The sequence below is a fragment of the Bubalus kerabau genome, chromosome 4 (assembly GCF_029407905.1).
Source record: "Bubalus kerabau isolate K-KA32 ecotype Philippines breed swamp buffalo chromosome 4, PCC_UOA_SB_1v2, whole genome shotgun sequence".
In the NCBI taxonomy this organism is placed as follows: domain Eukaryota; kingdom Metazoa; phylum Chordata; class Mammalia; order Artiodactyla; family Bovidae; genus Bubalus; species Bubalus kerabau.
The window spans coordinates 175,631,901-175,650,238 of NC_073627.1; the positions used below are offsets into that span (position 1 = coordinate 175,631,901).

At 45.1% G+C, this 18,338-nt stretch overlaps 1 protein-coding gene across 3 annotated transcripts in view; it reads right to left on the minus strand.

Annotated features, from left to right (window-relative positions):
* ASTN2 (astrotactin 2) overlaps positions 1-18,338 on the minus strand; it is a 1,029,079-nt gene that overhangs the window by 194,687 nt on the left and 816,054 nt on the right. For 2 of the 3 annotated variants that reach the window (XM_055579471.1, XM_055579469.1), the window contains one exon: positions 4,713-4,978. In XM_055579471.1, coding sequence (XP_055435446.1) covers positions 4,713-4,978 — 266 coding nt within the window. Of the gene's footprint in view, positions 1-4,712; positions 4,979-16,436; positions 16,500-18,338 lie in introns of all 3 variants that reach the window. The other variant, XM_055579470.1, reaches the window with a different exon arrangement.

Sequence of the window (18,338 nt, forward strand, 5' to 3'; positions counted from 1 at the left end):
GGCAGCGACCACAGGTATTCCAGGTCTCTAGTGCTTCCAAAGATACTCCCAATCCCAAAATGGAAAGGGGTAGATTATGTAATGCCTATTTTACAAGTGAGTGAAATGAAGGTTACCCAGATAATCAGTGGGAGAGACGGGACTCAAATCCACCTCGATCTGGCTCTTCCCCATGACACAAGTTTTCTCCCACATTTGGCCATGTCCCTAGTACTCTGGGCACTTGCAAAGTAATTGAGTACTACCTACAAGAGGAGGTACCAAAGGAAGCATGGAAAAAGGAAGAGCTCAGTTTAGACAAATAGCACTTTTATCATAGAAAACATAAGCCCATGACATGTTACACTTGGAGCCTCTTCCTCTTTTTCACCCAAAGGCTAAGTTAGCAGTCACCCAAAGCCTTATACATTTAAGCATTAGCTGTGCTTAGCTAAGTTCTGTGGCTTTGGGCTGTATAAGGGTCATTTAACAGGTGGAGGGGGAAGAATAATGTTATTAATCAGGCTCTCCATCATTAAGACTTTTTTCCTGCTTTGCTTGTTCAAAACCACAAAGTGTAATGAAGGACTCCTTTCCAGCACATTCCTGGAGATGGACCGAAGGAGACCCCAACCACCAAAGGAGCTAGAGTCCAAGGGTCCCCAAGATTATGCAGAGTACACCCTGGCCCTGGTCCAGAATCAGAGACCAGAACAGCCCCACAAACCTCAGGCAAGTCACACCCCTTCTGTGACACTTCCTGGCAGTGCCCTGGGACTCAGGAATTGACTAAGCACCTCAAATAACTGAAGGAGAGTTCTCACCTGTTCTCACATAGCAGGACGGTTCCATTCTGTTCTGGAAGGTCAACAGGAGGAAATCCTTTTACTTAAGTATAATTCCACCATGGTATCCTTTCTCTATGAGTTCCAGTGATATTTATAGTGAGAGAATACTCTTGAAATCCCTCCGTTTGCATTCTGACCTTTTGGGTTAACCAACCATCTCTCTTGTACAAAATGTGGATCCTGCTCTGAAGGCCATGTCCCTAGCACTCTGGGTACTTGCAAAGTGATTGAGTACTACCCAAGGAAGCACGGAAAAAGGACGGGGTCAGTTTAGGCAAGTAGCATTTTTTCATAGAAAAGATAAGCCCATGACATGCTACATGCCAGGCACTGTGCAATCATCACCATCTGGTCCCATGAAGCCGGGATTGCAAGACTCTAGGATGCACCCACAGAGCTCCCCATCTGGCCCCCAGGGAGACGGGCCACGTTTGCACATTCTTCAGGCCTCTGGAGGAGCTGCACCTTCAATCTGGAATGCTCTCAGGTCTTCCTCTGCCAAAAGAAGAGTCCTCCACTTTCGCTTTATGTGCCTGACCCTCAAGAAATTATCCCAACATCACTCCACTAAGGAAGTCAAGCCTTCTCTGACCCCACGTGGCCCTCGGTCACCCACCGTGAACCCCCAGGCCTGGCCCTCTCTTGGGACTCAGCACAGTTTGTTCTCACTTATCTGGTGTGAGTGTTTCAGTGATATCTTCCTCCCCCAGTCTGTAAACTCCATGAAGAGGAAGCCCATGCCTGTTTGTGTCCATTTGTGTCCATTTGTCCTGCTTTTTAAGGCAAACAGGCACTCAGAAATAGAAAGTAACCCAAGTATGACTCCTGCTGCAAAGGCAGCAGGTGTCCCGTAAGGAGAACAGCGACACCTAGCGACTGCTTTCCCACTCCTGGACTTCTGTAGCTGAGAGCATGTGAATCGGCCTTAGGAAAACCGGTTTTCTAGAACTGGATATATAGATGATGCTGAGGGAAGCTAGCACAGCATCCAGACATAGAGGAGCCTGATTTCTAAGCAAAGAGTAAAGGAACCAGTGCTCATCTTGCTGCCATACGTGCCAAGAACACATCATCAAAGTCCTGTGATTAGCTAGCATCGAGGCACCTCGCAGGTGAGGAGAGCGAGGCCCACAAAGAGGAGCAAATAGGGATAGTCAGGGCCTCTCTCAGGGGCTCTCCCAGTTGGTGCTAGTGGTAAGAATCCGCCTGCCAGTGCAGGAGACACAAGAGACACCGGTTCGATCCCTGGATTGGGAAGATCCCCTGGAGAAGGAAATGGCAACTTGCTCCAGTATTCTAGACTAGAAAATTCCATGGGCAGAGAAGCCTGGCGGGCTACAGTCAATGGGCAGCAGAGAGTTAGACATAACTGAGCACATAATCTGTCCTTTCCCTTTCCTCCCTATAGCCTGTCTCACCAACCCCTGGAGAGCTCAGTCCTGCACAGCTAGCAACGTGTTGCTCTGTGTATGTCGTCACTGACACAAGGCTCATCAGATGGTCTTTCGTGTTACGTGAAAGCTTCAAGAGCCTCCTCAGGGGTCTCCCTGGCTCCACTCTTATACTTCCACAGTTGATTCTCACCCTGAAACCACAGACATGGAGATGTGTATGTAACTTGGCTTTTTTGACTTTTTCGTTGTTGGTTTGGGGACCTCTGAGGCACAAAGTCAGATGATTCGAGGAGAGTGGCTCATGAGTCACGCTCATTGCTGTACCATGCTTGGTTAGGCTTTATGTATTCATCCGGTTAGCCTCAGCTACTTAGCTAATTTTAACATTTTAATAGTGAACGTCGCTCAGTCATGTCTGGCTCTTTGCGACCCCATGGCCGGTAGCTTGCCAGGCTCCTCTGTCCGTGGAATTCTCCAAGCAAGAATACTGAAGTGGGTTGCCATTTCCTTCTCCAGGGGATACTCCTGACCCAGGGATCGAACCTAGATCTCCTGCATTGCAGGCAGATTCTTTACCATCTGAGCCACCAGGGAAGCCCTAACACTTCAATAAACCCCCACAAATCCAGCACCCAAAACATCAGCTAGAAACTTGGCTACTTTCGTGTAACTAATGTTCCCTCATGCCATCACCCCGCCTCCCTGATTCAAGATCATCATCATCCTAATCTTATGTTCATCATTTCCCTGATTCCTTTTTTAAACTGTCTATTGCATGCATATTTATTCTTAAAAGGTAGTATATTTGATGTGTGTGTTTATCTTGCTTCAACTAAAAATAGAGGGAAGGGTATCATGCTATGCAAAATATATCTTTGGGATTTCCTGTCTTCATTTAACATTATATTCATCCATCTCCTATTAAGTATCATTACAGTTCATTTTGATCTTGGTTGTAGTATAGTGTTCCCTTGTATGCATAGTCCACACCTTAATTAACTGCTCTCCCACTGATGGCTGTCTATGTTGTTTCCAGGAGACTCCTTCTGCTACACAAAGCTAATCCTATCAACCTCCTGCTAGCCATGTATCTTCAGCGTGTCACTGCCCTCTAGACAGCGTCCAAACTCCAGGACCTAGCTTACAATACCCTAAATAATCAGGTTCTTTCTGATCCCTCTGGCCTCACCTCCGCCCTCCCTTCATCTCTTGGTCTGAGTCATGGGGAATTTCTATAGGTCTTTGCACAGACCATGTTCTTTTCTGCCTCAGGTTATCCACCCGATACTCTCCTCACTTATTCACATCTCCTCTTTGTTCTCTATGAAGCCCTCCCTGACCATCTCCAGCACTGGCACTTAGCCCAATAGGATGCCTTGGGAGGGGCACATGATCCATAACATCCTATGGGACTTGGTCACTGGTCCACCAGATTGTCTTCTCTGGAGGCCCAGGACTGTCCAGAAGTTGCTGCAGAGGAAAGAGTGGAGACCAAGTAGAGAGGCTTTATCTACCTCCTTCCTCACTGAAGCAGTGGCATACTATTCCAGGTTGGGGTTGAAAACTGCATTTGGAAAAAAAAAAAAGTTCCATGGATATGAGTTTGCAAAAAGGTGAACGAAATCATTCATACAGTCCCATCGAGCCCTGACATGCCATAATCAAAAGCCAGAGAGACATAAAGAGGAACAAGAGGAGATGAAATTTCACAATTAAGTATCCAGGCTCCAGATGAGACCAACATGGAGCAAATCGCTCATCTTATGTTTCCTCACTTATAAAGTGGGCAGGAGAAAAAGATAAACCACACAGAATTGCCATCTTGATAAATAAATGGTCAAATGTCAGAAATTCCATATGAATCAGCCCCATACTTATAAAGAAGGCATAGATCTGGAGGGTAAATTAAATGAGATAACCCAAGTAGAGTACTGAGGGAGAGGCTGCTAGGTTCTTACCAAACTCATATTTGCTTCTCCTAGGCAGACTGATAGAATACATTTCCCTGTCTTCATCTGCAGACAGGTGTGCCCAATGGCTGAATTCTGGCTAGCAGAATAGGAGCTGAAGTGATAATGTGGCATTTTCAGGTGTGGCCCATTTAAAGTTCTCATGTACAATTTCCCATGTTCTTTCTCCTTCCACAGCAGCCATCAAAGCACCAGATTAACGGAGCACAAGATGGAACAGGCTGGGACCCTGAACCACCTCTCAGAGTAAGGCCACCCATCAATCAAAATCAACTATTCAGGACTCTGCGCAAGCAAGAAACAACCTCAACCAGACAAAGTCATTGGGATTTGAGAATTTGTCCGTTACAGCAGCTAGTGTTACCAAGTTACACACATGTTCACCACATGGTAAGCAATCAATAAATGCTGGCCCTCACCATGCTGATGATGACCATCCTGATGGACACAGAGCCCGCAAGGGCAGGGGGTGGGAGGCCTGGTACCTAGATGTAACTCAGCGGCCATGCTGGGGTGCTCACCTCTTTGGTGCCATTGTCCTGGATAAGAGTGTACAGTGGGACCACACGGTTGATCTCCAGCAGCACCGGGGTGGGGCTCAGCTGCTCCTTGCCCGGGCGGCGGCAGAGGTGACAGGTAGACGGACAGCGGCCTTTCTCCTCACAGCGGATCTCCACACCTGAGATGAGCTGGTCATCTGACAGCATCTGAGCCGTCAGCAGGCCTGAGAGGTAGGTGATGAAGGGCATGGACTTCAGCTCCTTCTTGCTGCCCAGCTCCGTGGTCTCTGGAGAAAGAGAGATAAGTTCAGTAAAGGTCAAAAGGTCAGACTCTTGAACCCATCAAGATATGCTAAGAGGCGGTTATCCACCGAAAAGGGAAAACAGATGATGTGACTCATGATGCTTTAGAAAGAACACCGATACGAGGGCTCCAAGACCAGAATGATGTCTTGTTCTACCATTGATATTAAATAACCCTTTGCTTTCTTTGTGCCTCATCTTCTTTGTATTTAAAGTCAGCAAATTGTATAAACTTTAATTATGTTGAATTGGTTCATGGTGCTTTTCAGATCTAGTCTATCTTTCTACTTTTCTGTATATTTATTCTATTAATTTTTGAGAGTTTGATATGGAAACTCCAAGTAAAAATCTTAATGCACCTACTTAAAAAATGATTGTAATATACAGTAGAATTATATGTAACTTTGTTCTGTATTTTTCAAGTCTCCTGTAAATGTGTTATCGTACTTTCATAATTCACAAAATAAAAAAAAAAAAGAAAAATAAATTCAGGCAGTAGGTTGGGTTAGAGGGTTTTTCCAAGGACCTTGCAAGATATAAATATTCCTGTATATTTTTCCCAATAAGAAGTTCCTTTCTTTACTATCAATTTTATAAATTCTACCTTTGTTTTAAAAACTTATTTGTCCTATATTTTCCATGAAGTTCCATGTAATGGGGGAAAGAGAAGCTTTGGAGTCAACTTCAGTTTAAATCTCAGTTCTGCTAGACAGGAGCTCCACTGCCTTGGGAAAGTCTCTGAATATCCAAGAGCCTATAGTGATTAATTCTGTAACATGAGGTTAACAATGACTAAAACAGTTATGACTGGTAGATGAGCGAGGAGGTGGGCCTGTCTGGGAAAGGCATTATTTCCCCTTTCTTTTCATGCTCATCTGTTCCCTTATTCAAATGTCTGGTCCTCAGCATACTGTCGTGGGCATGAGTGATGCATGCCCCATTGTGCACTGTCCTTCTTTATCCCCACAACTGGCATTTCACACCTCCGTGCCTTTGCTCGCCCTGACCTACTGTTCCCTCTGCCTCTCAAATGGTGCTCCGATGTAATGTGACCGTCTTCAGGAAGTCTTTCTTCCTCGCTCCAACCCTGCTTCTCTGATAGGTATTCCTGTTTGCAAGACCTTACCTTGTTACGTTCACTTTCTCATCCCATTTTCTGTCGGCCTCTGCAACCATGTAATCGGTTCATGGAGACCACGGACCATGTCTCCCATCCTGCCCCCACTGACATTCAGTGCTTAGCACAGTGCTAGGGATATATTTGACACTCTACCAAAGAGAGAGATTATATAGCCGTGAACGGTTAGAACAACACATATAATCCAGTCTGCATGTGTGCTAATTTGCTTCAGTCGTGTCCGACTCCTGTGGACTGTAGCCCACCGGGCTCCTATCTCCATGGGGATTCTCCAGGCAAGAATACTGGAGTAGCTTACCATGCTGTCCTCCAGGGGATCTTCCTCACCCAGAGATCAAACCCACATCTCCTACGGCCCCTGCACTGCAGGCAGATTCTTTACCACTGAGCCTACCCAGGGTAATCCAGTCTAGAGGCTCCAAAATTCATCTGAGGGAATTCTAGGGATTCCAACAGCCATCTCAGCAGCTGCTAGAGGAGAGCAAAAGGAAGACCGAGTGGGCAATACTCTACATCTGCATCTCAGCTTCAAATAGAGCTGTTCCACTAGTATCTCATTTACAGACTGGCCTTCCATGTAAGATTTCATAAGAAGAAAGGGCTCAAAGCTTGAAGAAGCAAAGTGATTTGTAGAACTGAGAGAGTTCTATTTACATCATGTCCTCAAAGCTGTGCCATGTACAGTCTGAGTGACAAGGCATGGCGGTCCTATGCTGAGGGACAGAGCTTGGTCCAGAGGGCAGCTTCATCCAAGCCTAGTGAAGTCAGGGCAAGCTCCAGCCTTGGTGGAATACATGGGCCCTGGGCACCGAGGCCTGGGAGAAAGAAGGTTGTCTCTTGCTTTCGCTCTCAGCTTGCAGTGACTTGCAGCTGATCTGGAAATGGGCTTGCCAATTAGAAAGACAAATAAACGCAGTCTTCATTCATTACTCTCTGGGCCCTCGGGCTTCAGATCTGGGCTCCACCTTTTCTGTCTGGCTGTCAGCAAATGCTTATGAGCATCAGATCAAAGGCTCTAGGGGAAGAAGACAAGGCGGATTCCAGCTAACCAATCCTTCAGAGGGATTAAAGAAGGATAGTTACTAAGATAAACAAAACAAAGCTGCGGAGAAGGCATCTCAGCAGCTGGGGAGACAGACAGTCTTGTATATGGACATGTCAGAAGATGAGGATGGCAGTGAAGATGACCTTAGGAAGTACAGGCCAGAGGGATAGTTTTGGAGAAGGGTGACTTCCAACTTGGGAGAGAAGAACTTTTCAGGGGACAAGGTCAGGGAAAGTCAAAACTGCAAAGACATTAGGGAGCAGTTAGTCTGACCCAGGGTTCACCGATCTATGGTCCATGGGTCAATCCAGCCTCTGCCTGTTTTTGTAAAGAAAGTTTTATTAGAACACGATCACTCTCATTTATTTATATATTGTACATGGCTTAAAATGGGAGAATTAAGTAGCTGCAATGAGGACTCCATAAGCTCACAAAGCCTAGAATATTCACTATCTGACCCTTTTGGAAACCTCTGCTGTATAGCCCTAAGTTATGGATGGGGAAACTGAGTCTTAGAGAAAGGTTACATAGGAATGTGGTAGCATGATGGATTAAAGGAGAAAAATAAATAGATCATAAATACACTTGGATTCTTAACCTCCAAGGAGAAAAGATAGAGTGGGGTATCTTTTCTCCATGAAATATGTTTTTAATGTTTTTTCAATAGTTTTCAAAAGTCTAATCTGGTAAAATCCTCCAATTTTAAATGAGAGGAAACTGTGTCCCAAAGAAGGATAATGACTTTCCGAGGTGATGAGTCAGTGAATCCTTTCAGCACATGACCGCAGTCCTGTTAACCAATTCATCACTTAAACTACTATTGTTATCTCATATATTAGGACACACATGCCCCAACCCTCATAGCACCTTGCCATGATTTAACTGCGAAAAAATGTGTACCGTGGTGCTGGGAGCAACTATTCCCTGGATTAAACAAACATTCCTAGCCATCTGGTTAAGAATCTAACTAACAACAGAACAAGCTATTGATCTTTGTTGATCTGTTTTGTCACATAGTTTTTTTTCAATCTATTGGTTCAAAACACAGGGTTAAAAGCCCACAGACCAAGCTGAAAACTGCATTCCAATATCAGTATAGAATCCATGCTGAATTTAAGGGTTTATTTTGCAAAAGAAAGACACTTGGGTATCATCTGGTCCAAACCCGTCGCTTAACAGTGAGGAACCTGAGACCTAAATGGAAAAAGGGATTTACCAGTAAGTCCCATACACATTTATTTACGGAGATCCTTTTTGTAAGGATTGTGTCATGCCTAAGTTATGATCTGGAGGAGAGTTACAACAGGGAAGACCATTAGCCATTCCATTAATTATTCCTCTGTAGACACTACAATTGCAAAAGCTAATTGCTTCTGATCCAACCTCGCTCTGTGGCTAAAGTCATCTTTCCAAAAAGCAAACTATATTCTTCTGCTTAAGACTCTTTTTAGGAGAGTGTTCACTGATCTGAGGATGAAGACCAAATTCCTTAAGCATGGCGCATAGGTAATGAGGGACCTAGACCACCGTGTGCCCCTCGGGTCTCATCTGCCATCCTCCTCCTTCCTTCCAGTTCCCCTACTTTCAGCTACAGTGGCCTCTGTGCTTCTCACCTACACCCTGTCCTTTCCCTGTGTCTTGGCGCATGCTCTTCTCTCCATATAGGACGCTTTCCCCATCCCCGCCTCTGCCCCTGCCTTCTCTGGGCTCAAACCCCCACTACCCTTCAGATCTTAGTTCAGGGGCCAGTTTCTCAGAAACACCTAGCCTGAATTCCATGCCTGTGCCTCTAATCTCTACGAGAGTTTCATACTAAACTTCCTTACAAGCATCCCGTTCTATGTATCACCTGCAGTGTCTTCAGACAAGAAGCTCCATGAGGGCAGGGTCCTGTAGGTCCTTCTGACAACCATATTCGCTTTACATATCCCCTGGAGCACATTAGGCTTTCAGTAATATTTTCAACAATGTATTTGAATACATGTATATTTATATGCTCTGATCACTGTACTATCTCATCGAAGCCCTGATGAATCTAAGAGCCAAGATTTGTGAATTTCGTGATTGACAGTTAATTGATGGCTTGCAATCAAGTGGCAACTTCTTCTCAAAGTAAAATTAGCTCCCTCAATTGAAAGGTTAACAGATGAATAGCTGATCAATTTGCCAGTTGTTCTGACCTCCTCTGGGTTCTCACATAGACCCTTGCCATTGAGGGGATGGGAGAGTTCAGTTAAAACAGGCTGCCTTTAACAGGCCAAGGATAAAGAGCATTTTTGAAGAGACTTATCCTCTGTTCACATTTCCCATCCCTCTGAACAATGCTTCCAAAATAGGATCATGGCTGGTTTCAAGCCCAATTCAGTTCCAATGACACTACAGCCCATTCATTTGAGAACCTGCCAGCTGAACTCTCTTTTTTCTCCTCCCAAATTCCTGCTGGGTATTATTTTGTTGCCACCAGGAAAAAAATAAAAAAAGACTCGGTTGAAGTGACAACTCCTTGTTGGGAGGGCAGCCAGGGCTTTTCGGCGGGAGGTGATGGCACCGCTTGCCCTCATCCAGAAAACAAAACAAAGGCCTCAGACTGAGGGCTTCTGGGAGAGCCAAAGCCGCCTGAATGTTTGTTCAATATTCGGCAACAGTGCGGGGCACTGCCTCCGAGTCCGACAGGCTTGCTTTGGCAATAGGCTTGCACTTGAAGCATTTAAAGACTCCACAGGGACCAGAGGGGCTCAAATTAGAAACGTTAAGGGTGGGGGCGAGAGGGGGAGACTTTTATATCATAAAGAATGGCCTTTATTACAGCAATGGCCTCCCAGGAATTGCTGAAATGGGATCATTTCTTAGGCGGAGTTACTGTCTCCTGTTGGAGGAAAGCAACTGCTGTGAAGCTTGACTCAAGGACCCACAGAAATCTCCTTCACAAAGAGGGAGTAGCCGGCTGAATCGGCATCAGCAGTGCAGGAAGGGCCACACTTCTGTGCTCTGCAACCTGAGCTGCCCAGCCTGACGGTGAAAACCCAACACCATCAGTGTGCCCTTTACAAATGACAGCATCAGCCTGAGAGGCTACTTGTAGGGATCAAATAAGGAGCCTGGCAGAAGTCTAGCACTCAGTCAATACTACTTGCTATCAGTGCTGTTGCTGCAATTGCTTTAATTATCACTGTGCTGTTGTTGTAACAAGACGTTAAAATGGAAATTTCTACACCCAGACAGAATGGAAGCAAAATCCCCAAGCCGGGGCCCCTATAGGCAGCATTTACAAAGGAGATGAATCCTCACTGGTTTCATAACTCTAGAAACCTCAGCCAGAACAAGGAACTAAAACGAGGTCAGAGAGTAGACAGAAAGGATTTAGGGGAGATTTGCTTTGGAGACAGCTATTACCTAATGTTAAAGTCCCCAGCACCCCAGGTGGGTCATGTGGAGCATGCTACCTCCTAATCCTAAATTTTGGGCTAAGGGGCCTCAAAAGAGTGCCTCTTAGAGAAACCACGACATGTCTCAGCAACTCCAGCCTTATGCAAGTCTCAGGACTAGGGTCTTACCCCACCTGAAAAGCTCCAGTGGCCTGTGGCAGAACAGAAGGGGCTGCAGAAGGGTGAGCCCCAAGTCACAGAGGTTGACAGTGGGAAAAATGCCAGACTATTTCCCCTGGACCACATGTGGGTCACATAAGAGAATGAGCTGCCCTGGATCTGTTTTGAGTTTTACTCAGGAGGAATGGATCCCATGGATGGAGGAGCCTGGTAGGCTGCAGTCCATGGGGTCGCTAGGAGTCAGACACGACTGAGCAACTTCCCTTTCACTTTTCACTTTCATGCATTGGAGAGCGAAATGGCAACCCACTCCAGTGTTCTTGCCTGGAGAATCCCAGGGACGGGGGAGCCTGGTGGGCTGCTGTCTGTGGGGTCACACAGAGTCAGACACGACTGAAGTGACTTAGCAGCAGGAGGAATGCTAATGGAAATGGATCCCCACAGTGAGCGTCTCCAGAAGGTGGGAAACAGAGGGTGGAGGGGGATGAGCAGCAGCCATCCAAAGAGATGCTGCATCATCCTGGGTTTTAGGAGAAGCCCTTGGCCACAGGGACCGATGAAAAGCGCCCCAAGGGAAAGGGTTGGTTTTAAAAATCAGCATCAGCATCCAAGAACACAGAGCCAGATACAAGGGGAGCGGGACAAGTATGTTGCTTGGCCATTCAATTGTGTCCAACTCTCTGCAATCCCATGGACTGTCGCCTGCCAGTCTCCCCTGCCCATGAGATTTCTCAGGCAAGAATACTGGAAAGGGTTGCCATTTCCTACTCCAGGGGATCTTCCCAAGGCAGGGATTGAACTGCGTCTCCTGCATTGGGGTGGATTCTTGACCACTTGGGCCAGCTGGAAAGCCCACCAGGGCAAGTATGACCTTCCTAATCCTAACATTCCCCCCTACTCTGTCTATGAAGGAAGGGGAAGAGGAGGAACAATTGAGAGAAAGAGCACCAAGGCTAACCTTGCCCTACCTCCTAATGCTCTCACTGAGAAGGGAGAGGAGATTTGACTTGTTGGATTTAGAGATTTGATTAAAAACTTAGACTAGACATCCTAATTCCTGATGTGAAACTGTGATATCAACTTAAGATATCTATAGCACAGTCTGTTCCATAAAAATGATAGATTAGGTGTGGCTTGCTAAGATTTTCAGCTGGAGGCAGAGGAAGATTATCTAGTGAATATGATAAAAGGAATATGGGAACCAACTCACATACTTTTGAACATGCATATATTCATGAACTCTATTTGATCATTCTCAATTTGTACCATCAACTGAACTATCATATCATCATCATTATTATAGTACTTGAAAGTGAAAATCACTCAGTTGTGTCTGACTGTTTGTGACCCCATGGACTCTAGCCCACCAAGCTCCTCCATCCATGGAATTTTCCAGGCAAGAATACTTAAGTGGGTAGCCATTCCCTTATCCAGGGAATCTTCCCAACCCAAGGATTGAACCCAGGTCTCCCACATTGCAAACAAATTCTTTACCATCTGAGCCATCAGGGAAGTCCAATCATACTGCTTATCACATTTTAAATGTTAATGTTAAATTAATAGCTGTCTCTCTGACTAAACTGTGAGCTCCATACGAGCAAAAAATAGAACCAGTTTCAGTGACTATTTGCATCGCCAGTACAGACTTCAAAGTCTGATGTCCTGTAGATGGTTTGCAGGTAAATATCTTAATCAATAGTTGAAAATGTAATCTGATCCTTTTCTTCCTTTAACCCCCTCTATTCCTATAAAGCTTATCAGACTTTAAATCCACTATCTCAATCTTATCACCATAGCCCTAAAGGCAGATAGTTTTAACCTTACCTTATTAATGTACAAAGGACAACTTACAGAGGTAATTTGCCTAAGACCACATAGCTTATAACTAGTCTAGGTTTTTGTACCTGGTTCTTCTTTTCCATTCACCGTATTTTTACAAATACTTGGGCATTCCCAGTTCCTGCCACCCCCAGACAATAACCCTAGGCTCCTATCCCTTTCCATGGGCTAAGGGATCTCACTGGTATAAGAGGCATTTTAAAGGTCAGCTGGTCAGAAATTCCATCTAATTGTTTCATTTACCACCAAGTAATTCTAACTGCTTTTTGAACACAGAACTCATTACCTTTTTAGGCCTCCAGTTTCATTATGGGAGAGCTCTGTTGAACCAAGACCAGCTTCCCATCTAAAAACTGCAATTCTCATTCTAAGCATAAAACCCAGACTCAGGGCTATGCACTCGTGCCTTTTGGACACCCTGTTCACAGTGCTCAAGGCTGCCCCTTACTTGGGGGTCATGATAAAATTAGCCACCTAACTACAGGTAAAGGAACTCCCACACTCCGGAACTGTGGAGGTATTCTTGAGTGATTTCTGATGAAGTTGTGTATGTCTGAATGTGGTATGTGTGTGTTTTGTGTGCATGTTTGAGGAATGGAAAAAGAAGCAACAGTGGAGACTCTAAAAAGAGGATAGGTCTACAAAACTGCCAAATCCTAAGACAACTGATGTTCTAATTTGCAGCTTTTTCCCTAAATGCACAATATGCTCAACTGCAGAAGGGAAGCTATAGCACAGTGACTTGCTTGGGTTTAAATTCCAGCTCTTCCATTTCCAGCTGGATCACCTTGGACAAGTCACTTAGCCTCCCCGAGGCTTCACTTTCTCATCTGTAAAAAGTCATCAACGTTGGTACAGAAATCTTGGATTATTTAGAAGATAAATGAGAAACAGAACCCAAAGAAGAAATTAAATTCTAGGGTGTCAGGAACATCCTCAGAGGCCATTTATTCCTGTGCTTGGCCTTCAGCTCAGCATTATTCATTCCTGTGCGTGTCTGAATCTGCGAAGCTTTCCTTGCAACCTGCTGGCACTTTAAGCACACTGTCAGAAATCTCCTTAAACTGTGTGCTTCCTACCTGGTGGAACATAGTAGACAAAAGTAGGATTGAAAGCTTAAGTCCCAAGCTATTAAGTCAGATTCTGAATTCTGGGCAAGTCACCTCATCTCTCTAACCTTCGTTTTTCTCATTTGTATAATGAGGATACTAATTCCTCATGGAACTCTTCTGAGCATCAGAGGAGAGATACAGCATTTATGATCTCATATAGTTCTTGCAGTCATCCTACCAAGTAGAAATTATTGCCCCCTTTTATGGAGAAGGGAACTGGGGTTCAGGGTGCCAGTGCTTAACCTCCAAGAGGATACATGTTTCAAAGGACAGCAGGTAAATCTCTGCAAAAAGTCATATTCTCTGTAGGACAGGGAGAGGGACCCCTGGACAATGCCCAGTGGCCCAGTAGTGGCCGATATCTTTTGTCTGCAAATTACATTTTGATATTTTTAAGAAGTACAAAAATAGCCATATGGTTCTCCTGTATTATTTACCCTAAAGTAAGTAAAAGGCAGAGTGAAGAATCCCAGTGCAGCTCAGTGGGTCCAAAAATGGTTCTTCCCACAGACTAAGGCATGCTCAGCCCCCGCCTCTGCCCGACCTCTATCGCCCCTGCTGTTCAGGGAGCAGTCAGCCTTGAAGCGGAATCATGGACTCCAGCCTCTTGAGACAAGGTGGGCTGTGGCCAGTCAGGGACGAGAAGGTAAACAAAAGTCCATGTGCAATCTTCTGCTGCCCTCTAGTGCCTGCTTAAGATGACTGCTCTTGGGGAAAAAATCTTATCGTTCTCTCATGCCAAAGTGAGATCACTGTGGGCAGAGCAACTTGCTAGGTTCTGAGGGCAACAAGGAGGATGGTGAAGGCGCAGCCTACTGTAAGACTGCAAGGGTTCTAAACAAGCATTTGCTCAGAAGGCCTATCAATGCCAGGTCTGGAGCTAGGCATGGGGAGGAGGGGTGGCGTTATGGACCATGATTTGTTTTAAAATCCCAGTGGCACTTAGGTGTAGAGATTTGAGTGTGTCAGAGAGGAAGGAAAAGCCAGAAGAGAAGGAAAGGGGAGAGACGGAGATGAGGCAGAGAGAGAAGAGATAAAGGATGGAGCAGATCTCCAAGGAAATAGGAAGGCGTGAACCCCCAGGTACCAATGGAAAGGATGTGGTCTGAATGCCAATCAGATCTGGGGCTGAATTTCAGTTTGATCAAAACTATGCATTTAACTATGCATTCGATCAAAATTATGCCTTTGGATGGCATCACCGACTCGATGGACATGAGTTTGAGCAAGCTCCGGGACTTGGTGGTGGACAGGGAGGCCTGGCATTGCTACAGTCCATGGGGTCACAAAGAGTCGGGCAGGAATGAGTGATTAAACTGAACTGATGCATTTGACCAGAGCTTCTGTGTACAGCTCTGTGAGTTGTGTACTGCACGACAGCTTCATGGCAAGGTGGTGAGAGGGGGCTGAACCCTGCCTCAGCTCCAATGGCCACCCCTGTGTCCACGGCACTGACCCAAGCAGAGGGCACAGGGCATGTGTGCTAAGCCAGTTCAGTCGTGTCCAACTCTGTGTGACCCTGTGGACTGCAGCCTGCCAGGCTCCTCCGTCTATGGGATTCTCCAGGCAAGAACACTAGAGTGGATTGTCATGCCCTTGTTCAGGGTATCTTCCTGACCCAGGGACTGAACCTGAGTCTCTTAGATCTCCTGCATCAGCAGGCGGGTTCTTTACCACTAGTACCACCTGGGAAGCAGAGGAGCACCAATTCCTAGTTCATGTAAAAGGGGATTAAGGGCAAGCCAAGGCCCTGGGTGTGACCATGGACCAGCTACTTCCAGTCTCAGAACTTCTGCTGCTTACTTTACGCATAAAATAAGGCTATTATCACCAACATTAAAAGTTACTGTTAAGAATTTAATACAACATCTGCCCGTGCCTTTCCAGAGATTTCAGTTCTTACTATAACGACCTGGTTTTATTTTTAAGATGTGGTGGGATAAGTGCTTGAAAAAAGGGAGAGGGTAGAATGGAAATTCGCATTTCCTGAGCTTCTATTCTTTGCCAAACACAAGAAACTATAAATCTCATTGAATCATCACAACAGTGCTTTAGATGAGGAATATTACCATTTTTATAACCATATTTTACAACCGAGGAAACAAGAGGTTCTGAGAGGTGACAGACTGCAGCCAAAGGCCTTTAGGCATTCAGTCTGCGACTTCGAAGCCTCTTTCTGATGAAACACAGAAGCATCGGTAACAGGAAGGCTGCTTTCTTCTCCCTGGGCTCGCATTCCTTCTCTTTCTTAAAACCTCTGCTCAAAACTGATCCCCCTTGAAGGAGGATCCCAACGTAAGTTCCTCCCCAATTCCTTCCTCCTCCTCCTAGTAGCTTCTTAGAGATCACAGAGGGAATGCCCAGAAGGAATCATTCCTAGACAGGGTTTAGGGAATGAGAGGCCTTTGAGGTGCTAATGGCCTGCCTGAAATGAACACTCCCAGATCCCGCTGCTTAGGCACGAACTTCAGGCCGCAATGCGTTCAATCCCTGGGTCTGGAAGATCCCCTGGGGGAGGAAATGGCAACCCACTGCAGTATCCTTGCCTGGAGAATCCCATGGACAGAGGAGCCTGGTGGTCAGACACGACTGGGACTAACATACACACTCTGAAGCAGTACAGCAGGATACCTGGGGGTGCTGAGATTGCCAGGTTAAAGCGTCAGGGAGGCCGTGAACCTGGGCTGGCTTGGGTGGAGGCTTTGGTGCCATCAGAAAACAAACTGCCACCCTCTGACCACTTTTCTAGGGGGCTCCAGTTACCTGTCACACACCCAAGTCTTCCTGTCCGCCGAAAGCTTCGCAATACTCAGTTTAAAAGGTCACCTGTAAACAAGTCGATAGGCAAGGCTTTTGGAGAGCATGTTCAAGGTGAGTTACCGCTCCCGCTAACTTCCCTCTTCCCTGGAGCAGTGCTTCTAGGGACAGGAAAAGGAACTAATGAGCCTCCCCAGCAAGAAATAAAAGTAAAAACAAAACAGAAACAAAAATAAAGGATTGAGACCCATTTGGGATTCTGTCTTACTGCTGAGGAAATCAGTAAAATTAATATTATTGCTGTGATTTTACATGCACATATTCTAGGCCAGGTGTACTGCTACTTGCCTTGCACACACTGCCAGGGTTCTGTATAAATCATGGTTTCATTATTGTATTTTCAGGTTGAGGAAATGGAAGCTCAGAGAGGTGAGATCGGGGAGAATTAGGCTTCCAGTTTGACCTATCTCACTTCTAAATGGGTTCCTACGCTCTTACACTGTCTCCACTCTGCTATTTTGCTGGAGATTCAGGTTGTGAATTCTAGAGATCAACTGTGTACAATTTCTGTTGCCTCTGTCCATTACATCACAGTGATAAGCAATGTGGCCCTTAAAGAATAATTTACAGATGTCAAATAGGGAATTGGTTAAAAACACTATGGTACATCCACACAGTGGAGTCTGTTCTTAAGCAGGAATTGGGGGCAATCTTTATATGTGATATGGAGTAATCATAATACATTTTACTAAATCAAAAACACAGAATATTTATAGTGCTTTACTTTGTATAAGAAAGAAGAGATACATACATACAAGTGGATATAATCACATTATATCTATGTTATCTCTATCTGTATGTAAAGAGATAGATATACTATGTGTTATAATATGAATATGGAGTAGGAAATGGCAAACCGCTCCAGTATTCTTGGCTAGAAAATCCCACGGACAGAGAAGCCTGGCAGGCTACAGTCGATGGGGTTGCAGAGAGTCAGATATGACTGAGCACAACAACATATTATGTATAATCTGTATTATACATATTATGTCTAGATTAGATAGGATTTTTCACTAAGAAACACTGGACAATTAACCAAACCTAATAAAAATGGTTGGACTTTCCTGGTGGCATAGTGGATAAGAATCCGCTTGTCAAAGCAGGGGACACAGATTCGATCCTGAGTCCGGGCAGATTCCACTTGCCCCGAAGCAATGAAGCGCGTGCACCACAACTACGGAGCCTGCGCTGCAGCTGCTGAAGCCTGCATGCCTAAAGCCTGTGCTCCACAACAAGACAAGCCACAGCAAGGAGCCTTCACGCTGCCACGGACGGTAGTCCCCACTTGTCACAACCGGAGAAAGCACCGGTGCAGCACCGAAGACCCAGGACAACCCGGGGGAAAAACGTTAAATTAAAAAAACATTACCTACTGGGGGAGTGAGGAAATAGGATCAAGGGAACAAGGACTGAAGCCAAAGTTTTCTTAGTGAATTTTGCTTTATAAGTTTTAGCTTTGGAACCACATCAAATTTTTACAGAATTTTTTTTTAAATCAAAAAAGCAAAACAATCTCTACAAATTATATGCAAAATTTAAATGTACATATCCAGCTATATATCAAAGTGTTGGCATAACTACAGAGAAAATAGTTATAAGGGTTTAAAGCACAGTATTTTGATTTTACTTGCTTAGTGAGAAACAGTCCAAAGGAAAAAAAAATGTTCTGCAAATAAATCCTAAACTAGATGTGCTGGGCTTACTGCTATGTGTAATATTGGTGTTGCTATTTTGAGACTACTGTGTGTATTCTGTGAGCTATAGCAAACAAGCCATTACGTTACCACCACTAGGAACTATGATTATCACACGTAAGAAATAGCCAATTAGGGAATAAAGTCAAAGGAG